General features: G+C 36.0%; 1 protein-coding gene across 1 annotated transcript in view; it reads left to right on the top strand.

Annotated features, from left to right (window-relative positions):
- The window catches only part of PSMD14 (proteasome 26S subunit, non-ATPase 14), a 96586-nt gene that overhangs the window by 43412 nt on the left and 37132 nt on the right, over window positions 1–16042 (top strand). Inside the window, exons 4-7 of the mRNA XM_060016686.2 lie at window positions 11177–11248; window positions 11476–11595; window positions 14153–14223; window positions 15217–15367. Coding sequence (XP_059872669.1) covers window positions 11177–11248; window positions 11476–11595; window positions 14153–14223; window positions 15217–15367 — 414 coding nt within the window. The remainder of the gene's footprint in view (window positions 1–11176; window positions 11249–11475; window positions 11596–14152; window positions 14224–15216; window positions 15368–16042) is intronic.

Raw genomic sequence — 16042 nt, 5'->3', positions numbered from 1 at the left:
CTACTCTGTACATTTCTCCTCCTTGAATCCCCTGACTCACACGTGTTTTTTCTTAAGTTATTTAACATTTGATATAGAGCTATACCTCGATATCTTTATTTGCCTAGGGTATAGCCATCTTGCACCTCAAGTATCTTGAAAATTCTTACTTGATATCTCTGCTTCTGTAATGAACTAGTGTCCTACTTTTGTTGTTGTGCATATTTACTCAGTTCTTTAAAATACATTAAAGTGATACTCAAATAATTTGGTGTGCTGACATATGTACAACCATGATTTAATTGTTTGAATAAGGTGATATGTTTGTGAACTGTGCTTGCCTTATTATTTTTCTATCATTTGTATGCTGTGATTAAAAAAAAAAAAGCCCCAAATGTTGTGTAACTTGTTTCCTACAGTATATATTTTTTTTCTTTTTTCTTTTTTTTTTTTTTTTTTTTTTTTTGCGTTACGCGGGCCTCTCACTGTTGTGGCCTCTCCCGTTGCGGAGCACAGGCTCCGGACGCGCAGGCTCAGCGGCCATGGCTCACGGGCCCAGCTGCTCCGCGGCATGTGGGATCTTCCCAGACCGGGGCACGAACCTGTGTCCCCTGCATCGGCAGGCGGACTCTCAACCACTGCGCCACCAGGGAAGCCCCCTACAGTATATTTTAATAAAAAGGCATATTTTTGTTTTCACAGTAGTGTACATACTATGTTATAAGTAAATTCAGTAGTGCCTTTTGGTCAGCCAAGCCCCCTGTGCCCATCTAGACTTCAGAAAATAAAGGGAGGCCCAGAAGTGTTCCCCGTTCTTTGTGGGCATACTAACTGCTTTTAGGTAGGAAGAGCATCCCAAGACTTATTTCCATTTTCTTTAGTAGGAAATGGCTCCAGGTGGAAGAGGATTCTAAAATTGTAAACAATGGAAAGGAACTAAGCTTCCAGAATAAAAGTATATTTGGGCATATGAAAAAGGGATGGTATGCTGTAGTGGAAAGGCCACATGACTAGAAGTCAGAGACTGCATTTCAGTCGTGATGATCTGTGCCAATGTGTGTTTTGTCTGCCTTTCCATTTACATTATAAGCTTCTTGAAGCCTTCATTTAACCATACAGCTGTAGTACTAGGCACATGGTAAATACTTAAATATTATTTGGAGCCTGGGCTTGATCTCTGCCTCACATTTGAAAAATGATAAATTTTTTCAGAGCCTGAAAAAGAAAGTCCAGATTTTCTCTGAGAAGACCATGTGGACCATGGAATGAATTGGAAAACTTCAGGTTAAACAAAGACAAACATTTTTTCCACTCCAGAATTTTTCTTAGAGCCTCTAATATTCTAACATACAACATAAATTTGGGGGGTAGGGTGGATATTCATTATATCCCAAACTTACTTAACTAGGAGTGAACTCTATGGATGGTATTTTCTTGAAACTCTTTCCCCAAAAATGAGTATTTTAAAAATCTCTGTCACACTGCAGAATAACAAAGAATTGATAAAACTTGGTGATATATTGACTATAAGGACTGAAGGAGAGTAAATGAAAATTTTGCCTAGGTTTCTAGTTTGAGACTCAAGATAATTATAAGTTGGGAAGGTTAGCTTGTAGAGAAACATGGTGAGTTTGATTTTTGAAGATGTTTAATTTGAGATGTCTCCCTTAGGAAATAATATGATGATTGGTAGTATTACTAAGTGAGGAGGGAACCCTTAAAAAAAATCATCTGATTTAATTAGTCATCAAATATTTGAACCCCTCTGTAACATTTACCCCAATATGAACCACTTATGTTTGCATAACTCCAGTTACAGGGGACTCATTAACTGGAGCTCTTCTTTAGATAGCTTGGACCAATACAAGATTTTTCTTACATTGAAGCCAAATTCAATCTCCCCATAGCTTCATTCCATTAGTCCATAGTTCTACAAATTATATAGTCTAAATCAGTGGTTCTCAAATTTTAGCAAGCATCAGAATCACCTGGAGGGCTTTCTAAAAACCAAGATTTCTGGACTCTGCCCCCAGAATTTCTGATTCAGTAGGATTGTGTGTTTATAACAAATTCCCAGGTGGTGCTGGTGCATCTGGTTTAGGGACTGCACTTTGAGAGCTATTAGTCTGAACTTTGTCTGACAGCTTTTCATATATTTGAAGACAGTTGTTTTGTATCTTGTCTTTTCCAAGCTTTATTAAGTTCTTTGGAATATTTCCTATATATGATGACTTTAAGTCACTTTTCCGTACTTGGTAGCTCAGATTCTGAGAGTGAAGAACTCTGGAGTAGAATCCTTTACATACAGTCAGGAGCCAACCATAAAAAGACCTCATGGTTCAGTGCTCTAAAATACTTTGCACTGGTAAATGTTGAAACTTGTGTGGTGTCTTATAGGTTAGTTCCTAATTTACCTCTGTTTGTTATCATGGCCTTCAGGATGGGAGAGGAATCTGCCTCCATGTGAATGTACTTCACAGCCATACTCCTTTTTATTAGCTTTCTTTTTAAATTAAGGGAAGTTTCCTTCAATATTGTAAGTTAAAAATATTCAATATAGCAGCAGGCTAGGGTACTTTTTTTTTTTTTTTTTTGCGGTACGTGGGCCTCTCACTGTTGTGTCCTCTCCCATTGCGGAGCACAGGCTCCGGACACAGGCTCAGCGGCCATGGCTCACGGGCCCAGTCGCTCTGCGGCATGTGGGATTCTCCCAGACCAGGGCACGAACCCGTGTCGCCTGCATCGGCAGGTGGACTCTCAACCACTGCGCCACTAGGGAAGCCCAAGCTAGGGTACTTTTAACTTAAGGTAATATTGCTGATTAAGATGGCTAGAGTCATCTGAGATCTCAGAGAAAGGAGCTTTCAACAGTATTTTTAAATTATTGGTTGTTATTTGTTCTTAGGTTTATCTGCATTATTAAAAGAAGTATCATGAATATTCTGGTTCAAGCAAACATCACTGTTTATTTACTTAAATAATTTCTAGGAGTGCAAAAGCGGGTTAAAAAGTTTGTACAGTTGTAATGCTCTTGATATACATTGCTCAGTGGCTTTTCTGATAGTTTGTACTAATTCACGTTTCCACCAGTAGTGCTGAGAGTGTCTCTTTTATCACACCCGCTCCAAAGTTGGGCATTGTAAAGCTTGTTTGATAGGAAAACAACAGCAACAACAATGTCTTAATGTGTTAATTGGCATTTCTTAATTAAAGGAGGTCAACTAGTGAGGTTGAATATTTTTCATATTTATTTCATTATTTCTTATGTAATTAGTTGCTTTATATTCTTTGCCCATGTTTCCATTAAGATTTTAGTATTTCGTTAACTTGGGTATTGACTTTTTGTCATAAATGGGGCAACTATTTTTTCAGGTTTTTTTTTTTTTCCTTTTAACTTTTTTAGTACAGGTATACCTCATTTTATTGAGCTTCACTTTATTGTGCTTTGCAGATAATTGTGTTTTACAAATTGAAGGTTTGTGGCAACCCTGCATCCAGCAAATCTGTTGGTGCCATTTTTCTAACAGCATTTGCTCACTTCGTGTCTCTGTGTCATGTTTTGGTAATTCTCAATATTTCAAACCCTCCACCAGCAAAAAATTATGACTCACTGAAGGCTCAGATGATGGTTAGCATTTTTTTTAGCACTAAAGTATTTTTAAATTAAGGTATGTACATTGTTTTTTTAAACATAATGCTATTGCACAGTTAGTAGACAACAGTATAGTGTAAACATAACTTTTATATGCACTGAGAAACCAAAAAATTCATGTGACTTTCATTATTGTAATATTCACTATATTGGAGCGGTCTGGAATTGAACTCATAGTATCTCCAAGGTATGCCTGTATTCAGAAATTTTAGATTATATTGTCAGTTTTATATATTTTTTTTGTTCAGTTGGATTTGTAACTAGAATGTATTTCCTCGCCCAGGTCAAATTTATTTATTTATTTAGTTAGTTATACTGAAATATTATCCATTAGTAAACAGTAACTTTCCATACTCCCCTCCATGCAGCCCCTAGCAGCCATCATTATATTTTTCTGTCTTTATGATTTTTGTTTGTTTTGTTTTGTTTTTTTTGCGGTACACGGGCCTCTCACTGCTGTAGCCTCTCCCGCCGCGGAGCACAGGCTTCGGATGTGCAGGCCCAGTGGCCACGGCCCATGGGCCCAGCCGCTCCATGGCATGCGGGATCCTCCTGGACCGGGGCATGAACCCGCGTCCCCTGCATCGGCAGGCGGATTCTCAACCACTGCGCCACCAGGGAAGCCCAGTATTGTCTTTTTTGATTGGCTATTTGACTTAGCATAGTGTCCTCAAGGTTCATCCATGTTGTAGCATATTGCAGAATTTCCTTCCTTTTTAAGACTGAATAATATTCCATTGTGTATGTGTATACCACATTTTGCTTATCCATTCATCCATTGGTGGACACTTGGATTGCTTCTACTTTTTAGCTCTTGTGAGTAACGTTGCTGTGAACATTGGTGTACAGACATCTCTTTGAGAACCTGCTTTCATTTCGGGGGGTTATACACCCAGAAGTTGAATTGCCAGATCTTACAGTATTCAATTTTTAACTTTTTGAGAAACCACCACACTGTTTTTCACAGTGGCTGTACCATTTTATATTCCCACCGGCAGTGCATGAGGTTTTCCATTTCTTCACATCCTTGCCAATACTTGTTTTCTGTTTTGTTTTGTTTTTTATTAGTAGCCATACTAATAGGTGTAAGGTGGTATCTCCTTGTAGTTTTGATTTACATATCTCTAATGATTAGTGATGTTGAGCATCTTTTCATGTGCTTACTGCCCATTTATATATCTTCTTTGGAGAAACGTCTATTCAAATCCTTTGCCCATTTTTAAATCAGGTTTTTGGTTGTTTTAGGAGTTCGCTATGTATTTTGGATATATAATTTGCAAATATTGTCTTGGCACCCTTGACACTCTTATTAAAAAATCATTTGACCCATATATGCAAGGGTTTAATTCTGAGCTCTCTGTTCAGTTCCATTGGTCTATGTGCCTGTTTTTATGCCAATACCACATTGTTTTGATTACTGTAGCTTTGTAGTAATTTTGAAATCAGGAAGTCTGAGTCCTCCAGTTTTGTTCTTTTTCAAGATTGTTTGGCTGTTCAGGGTCCCTTGAGATTCCATATGAATTTTAGGATGGGTTTTCTATTTTTGCAAAAGTTGTCATTGAAATTTTGACAGAGATTGCTTTGAATCCGTAGATCACTTTGAGTAGTTTTGACATTTGAACAATATTAAGTCTTCCAGTCCATGAACATGAGATGTGTTTCCATTTATTTATGTCTTCTTTAATTTCTTGCAGCATTATTTTGTGGTTTTCATTGTATAAGACTTTCATCTTCTTGGTTAATTCCAAGTATTTTATTCTTTTTGATGCTATTATAAATGAAATTATTTTTGTAATATTTCAGATTGTTCATTATTTGTATGTAGAATTGCATGGTTTTTTGAATGTTGTCTTTGTATCCTGCTACTTTACTGAATTCACTTATTAGATCTAATGTCCTTTTTGTGGATTCTTTAGGCTTTTCTTTTTTTTTTTTTTGCGGTACGCAGGCCTCTCACTGTTGTGGCCTCTCCCGTTGCGGAGCACAGGCTCCAGACACGCAGGCTCAGTGGCCATGGCTCACGGGCCCAGCCGCTCCGCAGCATGTGGGATCTTCCCGGACTGGGGCACGAACCTGTGTCCCCTGCATCGGCAGGCGGACTCTCAACCACTGCGCCACCAGGGAAGCCCTAGGCTTTTCTATGTATAAGATCATATCATCTGCAAACAGAGAAATTTTCCTTTCTAACTTGAGTGCCTTTTATTTCTCTTTCTTGCCTAATTGCTCTGGCTAGAACTTCCGGTACTATCTTGGATAGATGTGGTGAAAGCAGGCATCCTTGCCTTGTTCCCCATCTTAGAGGAAATGCTTTCAGTCTTTCACCAACATGGGACATTATGTTCACTGTGGATGTTTCATCTATGGCTTTTATTATGTTGAGGTAGTTTTCTTGTATACCTAGTTTGTTGAGTGTTTTTTTCATGAAAGAGTGTTGAATTTTGTCAAATGCTTCTTCTGCATCAATTGAGATGATCATGTGGGTTTTTTTTCCCCCTTCATTCTGTTGATGTGGTGTATTACATTGGCCAGTTTTTGTTTGTTGAACCATCCTTGCATTGCAAGTTTTAATCCCACTCAGTCATGTGTATAGATAGTCCGTTGAATATGCTGCTGAGTTCTGTTTGTTAGTATTTTGTAAGGATTTTTGCATCGATGTTCATAAGAGATACTGGTCTGTCTGTAGTTTTCTTTTCTTGTAGTGTCTTTGGTTTGGGTATCAGGGTAATGCTGGCTGGCCTCATAGAATGAATTAGGAGGTGTTCCCTTCACCAATATTTTTTTCATGGTTTTGGTTATGATTTGATTTTTTTTTAATGTAAATCATTGATCTATCTGGGTAGTGATAATGTGACATGGAGAAACAAATTTAGTTTTAAATGTTTTCCATACTGAACAGTTAGAAAAGATAAAGTAGAATATGTTCGATTCTATGGTAATAACTTTGAATTTAAATGAAATGAAACTTTCTGGAACAATATAATATTCCATCTAGTTTCAAGACAGGTAACCTGAATTTATTAAAACCACTGCAGATGTTATAAAAATTAGCTCCAAAATCAGCGTCAGAGCCAAAAGTTTCATTAGTGAACTTGTCCAAATTTAAATCTGAAGACATAGATAATTTAGTATATATACATTGTATTACAACATAGAAAATGGGAAGTTGTAAAACTTTCCAATTCATTTTATACATCTAGCATAATGATATCAAAACCTGACAAATTTAACAGAAAAAAAGAAAATGTCAGGTCAGTCTCACTCATAATAATATATATAGTAATATAAATAAAAATTATGTATAAATACATTTTAAATTTTAGTATAAAAATAGTAAATTAAACTTGGACAATTTATCCTGGAAAGGTGGTTTAATACTAGGAAATCTATTAATGTAACACATCACTGAAGAAAGGCAAGGTAAGTAAAATATAGTGGCCATTGTGGCTTCTTTTGCAAAAAGAAATAGCTATGTCACTGACAAATCTCACCAATCCTTTTGTTTTGTTTTAATTCTTATTTGTAAGCAGCATATACATGAATTTCCATTTTAAACCCATTATAGAAGGCCTTTAACAGGGGACTTTACCTCATTTATACCTCATTTATATTTTTTCATTTCATTTTCATTTCATATTTTTTATTGTCAGTGTTGTGTTAGCTTTTTCTTCTTCAGAGATTTGGTAAGGTGTATATTCAGTTTTAATGTTTATTGTGGTTACTTTAAATTTGTTCAAAAGACTCTCAAATCCATATTTCTGTAATAGTCTAAGTCAACACTTAAACAGATCTCTTTTTTCCCCTCCTATATGTCAAACAGAGAGTTTTGTATACTTCATTTCTCTCCATTGCCCTATATAGTTATTGGGTGAGATCTGTGGTTTTGAACCCTGGTTATTTGTGTTATTTAGCTCTCTCTGTTTTTAACTGCTTTCAGTGGTCTTAACAAATTGTTTTGTATAATGGCTTTTCCATTTTTAATTTTCTATTTTTCATTTGTGGGGTCTCAACTGGATCATTTATTCAAAAAGTTCTTTGAAGGAAGATACATGGAATCATATTTTCTGAGCCCTTGTGTATATAGTAATATATTTGTGGGCCTTCAGACATTTTTTTTTTCATAGAGTGTAATGTTTTTGACTCCAGAGGGTATCTCTCTTAAAAGTCTGAAACTTTGTTTCATTGTTTTCTGCCATTTAATGTTGCAAAGAAATTCAAAGTCAGCTGAGGTGCATTTTTTTCTTCAGGTTATGTAGTTTTTCTATTTGTATGGTTTTAGAAATTTTGCTTTATTCATGTAGTTAAGATTTACCTAAGACTTTACAATGTATATAACACTTTTTTTCATTGATTATTGCCTGACATTTAGTGATGCAAAAGTTGAATTGTTTTTCATTCAAGAAAGTTTTCTTCAGCTTTGTCTTATTGATGCTTTCCATTTCTTATTTTATTCTTAGGATCAACTGTATTTCTTAGCTTACATCTCCTTCCTTTCTCCTCTAGTATTATATTTTTAATAGTTTTCATCTGTAACTTTTTTACTCTACATTCTAAGACATCTTCAAAAGTTTATGTTCTGTATCACTGAATTAAACTTGTCATAGTGTTATTTTTACCCTTGTTTACTCCAGTGTAACTTTAATTCTTAACTGTTTTTCATCTTTTCATCTTGGTCTATCCTCCAGTGTTCTATTTCAAAGATAAGAAATTGTCTTGTATTCTGCTGGTGCCAAATAGTTTTCCAGAATTTTGTATATGATTCCTATTTTTAAATGACTTTCCTCTCTTTGAATTATCTGAATGCTATTCCTCAGGAGTGTTTGCTGAAAGGCAATGTATGTAAATTGTACATTGCTCCACAGTTTTCTCAACTCAGGTCATCTTTGATCTACAGCTGTACTGGCTCTTACATAACTGTTTTAGCTCAGTTTCCAGGATATTTAATGGGGTTTTCTTCATTGCCTGGTTGTGTGCTATTCTGAACAGGTGAGCATGATGATAGAAAAATGATAGCATCTGCTCCAGAGATCCTTAACACATGTTCCATAGACGGTGTTTTACATGGGTTACTTTTTTTTTTTTTCTTTAGGTTGCAGTTCACTGGTACAAACCCTTCTCTACTTCTTGTCAAGTTGTTTTCTGGGAAATTTATTCTAACTAGATCAAGAAACAGTAGTAATAGAGTGAGAAGGGTAACAGGAAATATCACTGGCTGCTGTCTCAAGAAACAACAATAGAGAAGCCAGCTACATGGTTTTCTGTTAGTATGTTTCTGAACCAGAAGAACATAGTGAGAGAGGAGCTAGCGATCTTTGTACTTGCTTGCATCTGGCTTGTTCTCTCTCCCAGGGTAACTGGTGGGTATTTTTCCTTCCTGTTCCATTGGCTTGCACTACCTTAACTTGTTCATTCTTTTTTTCCAACCAATACCTAGTGAGTTCTGTGTGCCAGGCACTTTGCTAGGTACTAGATATATATAATGCTGAACAAAACAGTGTTTCTTCTTTCATTGATGGCAGAAATAGTTTTTGAACTTTGTCAGTAATGCATTTTGGCAGAAATAGTTTTTGAACTTTGTCAGTAATGCATTTTGGTGATGATGTGATGTTTTATTTCCCTATTCTTTTTTTTTCTTAATAAGTATTTCCTGGCACATTGAGAAAGGCTGTATTAATAACTCTAGCCTAGATATCAGTTTTAACTTTTGTCATGGGCATTTTTTAAGTTGTTCTGAATTAGGAAATAACTTTTATGAATACAGTGTTCATTATCCTGACCTTAGGGTATTATTTCCCCAAAAACATCTTGTGACAACTAATTTACTATTTCTTCTCTTTTTTCTTAAACTTTTTAAACTTTCTTAATTAGATGAATAAAATTGTAATATCAACAAAATTATCTTGTTTTATGTGGTGACCTCAACAAATGTTTTGGCATGATAGCACTTTAGCTTACCTTAGAATTTTCATATCTATTTGAAAGGCAAGCAGCAAAGCTGCATTAGGTGATAACAATGAAGAATTCGTTCCTTTTTAAATTTGTTATCTGACATGTATTTTTAAACATAAAATTTGAAGGATTGAAGGATTTTATTTTTCTCACCACTTTGTATATAAGGAAATAGAGGTAGTTTTTGTATGTGATGCTTATATTTAGAGAAAACTTATTCTAGAACTTTTCATACTCAGTGCTTCCAGTAAGTATTATGAGCTTTTAAACAAAACAAAGCATCACAGAATTTGGCATATAAATAGACAAGAAGCACAAAGTACACACAGACCTATAAGTGTGAAATGTAATGAGTAAAGCAATTTTTTAATTTTAGTAATAAGCAAATCCATGAAAGCAAGATAGAATATTGACTTACAATTTAGATAGCTAACGTGTTCATTATGTAATTGTAATAGAGTTATTGTTGAGGAAAGGGAACTTTAAGCAAAACAGGACCTGGCAATTAAAAGTCACATCTCTCGGGCTTCCCTGGTGGTGCAGTGGCTGAGAGTCCGCCTGCCGATGCAGCGGACGCGGATTTGTCCCCCGGTCCGGGAGGATCCCGCATGCCGCGGAGCTGCTGGGCCCGTGAGCCATGGCCGCTGAGCCTGCAGCGTCCGGAGCCTGTGCTCCGCAACGGGAGAGGCCACAGCAGTGAGAGGCCCGCGTACCGAAAAAAAAAAAAAATAAGTCACATCTCATTTTAGTTTCCCAGGACTGCTCAGTATTAAAAAACAAGAAGCTTTCCATGTGCACTGATTGGGGCAGAATTAAATTTATAAGATTGTAGTCATCTTGAGGGTAAGGACTATATCTAAATTACTTCGTGTGGCAGAATGTTACACTAAATAGTGGTTTGGTGATTTTGATGAAGAAGATAGAATCCTTAGGGGGAAACATAGTATCTTCTTAGGCTGTAATAAGATTAATAGTAGTATTTGTTTTAAAGGTAGTTGTCAGGATTTGGAAGTATTTTCATGTTAGCTATACCAGTCTCAACCAGTTTGTTCACATCTGGGGCAGTTGTGTTAAATTTGATGTTGTATAGGGGAGGGGAACAACTTCATCAGGTGAAGTGAAGAGCATGTTGTTCACAGCTCTTTCACCTAGGGATTAGAAGTCTTCTCCGCCCCTCACCCGCCCCCCCCATACCTAAGTTTCTGCAGAGATCCCATAGCCCTAATCTACATGCTGTCTTTAGCTGAAAATCAGGCTCAGAGAATTTACTGTTCGTGTTGGTCCTTCAGTTAATCAGTTTACATTCACGTTGGGGTAAGAAACATAGCTAATTGGTGCATTATAGTTATTTTGTAGGGGAGGTAAATTAGCATCGCTGAAAGATTCAAGCGTTCTGTCCATTGGACACTTACCTGAGTACTAAGTTTGATGTTTTCTACAGGTTTGATATTTACAAGCTTGTTTTGATTGTGTTGTAGCTGAATAGTTACCATGTTTCCCCTAAACTCTTTTAAAACAATCATGTTTAAATAACTTGTAACTTTAATTTTAAACTCATAAGTTCTTTGTATTTATAATGATTTGTATGCTTGTTTCTAGGGCCCACCTACAGATGCTCCTGCAGTGGACACAGCAGAACAAGTCTATATCTCTTCCCTGGCACTGTTAAAAGTAAGTGTTGAATGGAGTTACTTGCTTCAGAGAGTTCAGCTGCTTTCTCTCTTTTACTTCGGAATATTTTTCACGTTAACCCTTTCACACATAAGCTGTTGTTTTAGGTGCATGTATAAAATAGAGTGTTTTATTTCCACTGAAACACAATTAAGTTATTAATTTTAAAAAGGGGGGTGGGTCCAAAGGTCTCAAAGCTTTGTGTCTATATATCTTCCTCTTTACAGATGTTAAAACATGGTCGTGCTGGGGTTCCAATGGAAGTTATGGGTCTGATGCTTGGAGAATTTGTTGATGATTACACTGTCAGAGTGATTGACGTGTTTGCTATGCCACAGTCAGGAACAGTGAGTACTTTTTTGGTTGCCTGATGCAAGTAAATGTGTTTCTTTTCTCCTTTCTTTTCCTGTGTAAAATAACTCTCATCATATTGTAATTTTCTCTTTCTGATAGAAAAATTCATTATAAGATTAATGATAGAAATTTTTAGACTGTATTGAATCAAATCATTGATCTTTTAAATGCATTATGAATTCCCTGTAGATCCACAAATTGAGTGATGCTAACATTTAATCCCTTTACTTGTTCTTTTAGCTTTAACTAGCACAGTGTACTGGATTTATAAGTTAGTTACCTTAAAATAGTAGGATACTAGTTTGATTAGTTTGAACACTTGGTTCAAAAGATTTCAGAGACACTCTTTTTTTACGCGGGCCTCCCACTGTTGTGGCCTCTCCCGTTGCGGAGCACAGGCTCCGGACGCGCAGGCTCAGCGGCCATGGCTCACGGGCCCAGCCGCTCTGTGGCATGTGGGATCTTCCCGGACCGGGGCATGAACCGGCGTCCCCTGCGTCGGCAGGTGGACTCTCAACCACTGCGCCACCAGGGAAGCCCCCAGAGACACTCTTAATTAGAGTTTCAACTCACCTACATTATCTAGTCCTCATGTTTTGTTTTTATTGTTTTGAAATATCACCCTTTTTAAAATGTTCTGTGTATGGTGATAAATGACTCTTAAGCTTTTCCTATTCAAAATGTTAAGTTTAAAAAAAAAAACAAAAAACCATGACAAACTTTAGTTCTTTTTGCCTTTTTCACATGGTAATTTGTTAATAGACGAACCATACTGCATACACATTTTGAAAGTCCTCTACTTTAATGCATTTAGAATGCATTGTTCTTTGTGGGAGTTTTTTGTTTTGTTTTGCTGTTTTGTTTAATGCATTGGGCTTGTAGATAGGTGTGTATTTAGATTTTTTTTTAATAGCCAAAAAACAATAACCATTTACTTACCTTCTGAAAAATAACACATATATCCTTCTCATCTACTTGCCTAAGAAAATATAATATGTATATTCGTCTGATGAATGTCCTTATGTGGATATCCATTGTAGTAAAGGGTTCTTAAGTTTTAATATCCTTTATTTCCTTGTACTACAAGTGCTTGTTTGACAATATAAAATAGAATATTTGATCCCCATGTTCATTCTCTGTAGTAGAGTTGGAAAGTTTTTCTTCTAGCCCAAGAGTTAGCAGACTTTTTCTGTAAAGACATATATCTCTGTCTCATATTCTTGTTTTGTTTTTTTTTTAAACCACCCTTTAAAAATGTTAAAAAACATTCTTAGGCTGTAGGCAGTAGATTGCATACCCCTGTTCTTGAGGATGCACTCTCAATTAGAATTCAAAATACTGTTTATTTTGGTGGGAAGAAGTGCTTATGTTAACTGGTTTGTTTAGGTAGATTAGACTTAAATTCCTGATGTTAGAGGAAAACCTTGAGGGAGCTATAATGGCAGTGATCTATCACTGGAGAGATAATATGAATGCCTTTAATTAACTTCCATGTCCTAAAATTTTCTTTTGGTTGAACTAGCAAAATAATGCAGCATTTAAAAGACTTGGTTGCAGATTGCCTCTTGTGGGGAATATTTTGAGAATGCTGTTATATTTGAGGTAATATTCAAATGTATATATTTCCCTCCAATTGCCTAATCTACCAAGTAGTCCTAACTAAAGCACTGAACATCCTCCCCTCCCAACTCAGCCAACCAAAAAACAAATAAAAACAACTCTGGGAAACTATTAAATTATTTTCCTTCCTCAAGGTGTTTATATTACTGAAGAAAAAAAAACCAACTTGAACTGTTGATTATTATAATAGCACAATATTTGTAGAACTTCAGATGAGATGGAAGAGGCCTAGTGCTTATCAGTTATCAGAGGATGACGTTAGGAAGTATGCTTGCCTAGACTGATCTAACCAAAAAATAGTTGGTTCACTTATTTGGTATTTCTGGTGTGTGTATATATACACACACACATTAGTCATGGCCATAAACTCTTTTTTTTGTTTGTTTGTTTGTTTTTTTGGTACGTGGGCCTCTCACTGTTGTGGCCTCTCCCGTTGCAGAGCACAGGTTCCGGACACGCAGGCTCAGTGGCCATGGTTCACGGGCCCCGCCGCTCCACGGCATATGGGATCTTCCCGGGCCGGGGCACGAACCCGTGTCCCCTGCATTGGCAGGTGGACTCTCAACCACTGCGCCACCAGGGAAGCCCCCATAAACTCTTTTAAAGGAGCCTAAAAACTATCTTAACTCAAAAAAAAAAAAAAAAAAAAAAAAACTATCTTAACTCATTAGCTAACAGCAGTATGGTACTTGGCAATTTTTTGGTTTTCTTGGTACTTGGCAATTTAAAAAGTTTTATTGATGTATGGTTTATAATTGAATGACATGAGTGGGTATCAAATATGGGTATCAAAACCTATTAACTTATTTTGGTATCCCAAAATAATATACACAGGTTTTTAGGCAGTAGCTTTTTGTTCATTTATCTTATAATATAATTTTTTTTCTCATTGTTATAGAAGCTAATCGTTTTGCTTTCTTTCTAAATCAGGGTGTCAGTGTGGAGGCAGTCGATCCAGTGTTCCAAGCCAAGATGTTGGATATGTTGAAGCAGACAGGAAGGTAAGTATTTCAAATGATCATATAATGGAATTATGGGAAATATTTTCAGAAATGTATCTCAGAATTTTACATGTTTGTGAATATCATTCTTAGGGAAAAAAAGCCACGTAATTAATGTAAAAGTATCACTGTCAGTGCTCTGCACCACCTATCTAGTATCTCTTTCCTCTAGAATCATAGAAATTTGCCAGTTAGGAAACTGCCTCATGTTAAAATTCTCAACTGTTACATAGTAAATTTGGACTGTAGCTTCCCACCGTTTAGCATATGGAGTTACTCTCTAGTCACTTATAATTGAAAGAGCTTGTATGTTCCAAAATTTGAGAGTTGCAGCTAAATAAAATTCTGAATATTTAATTATATTTGTAGTCATATTGAGTTTTAAAGACAGGGAAAGTACAATCCAAATATTGTTCAAGTTTTTTACCCCAGATTAAATCTCTCAATAGTTGTCATTCTCTTGCTCAAATTCTTCTACTGTGGAAAAAACTTCAAAATTAATGTTAGCAAAAGGCTCAGCAGCTGAGCAGAACAGTGCAAATTGGTTTTTGACTGAGTTCCTAGTTCTACTGCTGGTTTAATTGATATTTAATCCTTTCACAACAGTGGATCCTGGTGTCCATTGTTAAAAATGTACTCTGCCTGGAAAATCCAACTCCCAGAGCTAAGGAGTTAAAGAGTAGATATTTACTTGAATGCTGAAAGGGTAAAAACTGGCTCTGAGAAAGTGTGGTAACAAGGTGAAAAACTGAAAGCCTTATCTACCACTGCTAATGTGCATCTCTTAATGATAGCACTCCTTTGTCACACTTTTTCATTTCCATGTTTTCTGGATAATATGGTGTATGATTTCAGTGTTTCTAATGGTGCTTTTTCACACCTGTGTGTTTTTCATGTCTTCTTAATTTATACCCTGTTAGTTTGTTGTTTCTTTTCTATCATAAATGTATTACTTATTCTGTTCTGAACGGCTGAATGCCCTCTTTGTTTCAGGCCTGAGATGGTTGTTGGTTGGTATCACAGTCACCCTGGCTTTGGTTGTTGGCTTTCTGGTGTGGATATCAACACTCAGCAGAGCTTTGAAGCCTTGTCGGAAAGAGCTGTGGCAGTGGTTGTGGATCCCATTCAGAGTGTAAAAGGAAAGGTAGAGTGGATTCTATGTTTATTAGCATCTCCTGCCACATTCTATTTACAGATACATCACATAAAAATCTATTTTGTTTAAAGCATGATTCTTAATTACACAAAAGTACCAACCGAACAAAAAACTGTACCAGTTAATAAATGTGTCTTGGTATTATCATTAGCAATTTACCTATTTAGAGATTTGTTTCTACTTTAATTAGTCTAATTATAAATGTTTATCTTTAATTTTTATTTCATAGATTTAAGAATGTTAATCATACTGAAAGCCTTCTATACACATTTTATAAATATTTTAATAAACATTGCTGTACCTTCTTTTATTTTAAAATGGTGAATTTGGGATTGGCACATTTAAAAAATCTAAAGAGCTCTGTTTGCAGACATTGTGCAGGACATATTCTGCAGTTGTAGGTTCCAAATATTTTAGACAGTGAAAACTTGACCCAAACATTTGGTATCAACCGTTTGCATTTTTGGAGTGAGGACACAGATGAATGATTAGATATGCTAAATGATTCTGAAAAGAGATTAACTTGCAAAGCATATTGGGTTATAGTTGTTCTTTGTTGAAATCTTTTGTTCATGTTTAGTTCTTTTTTCCTTCTTTTTTTTCTTTTTTTCTTTCTTTTTTTTTTTTTTTCTTTCTTTCTTTCTAGCCCCATATGCCATTTTC

Source organism: Delphinus delphis, chromosome 7 (genome assembly GCF_949987515.2).
Source record: "Delphinus delphis chromosome 7, mDelDel1.2, whole genome shotgun sequence".
In the NCBI taxonomy this organism is placed as follows: Eukaryota; Metazoa; Chordata; class Mammalia; order Artiodactyla; family Delphinidae; genus Delphinus; species Delphinus delphis.
The sequence above is the reverse complement of the archived record's forward strand: the minus strand, read 5'-3'. Positions and strand labels throughout refer to the sequence as shown.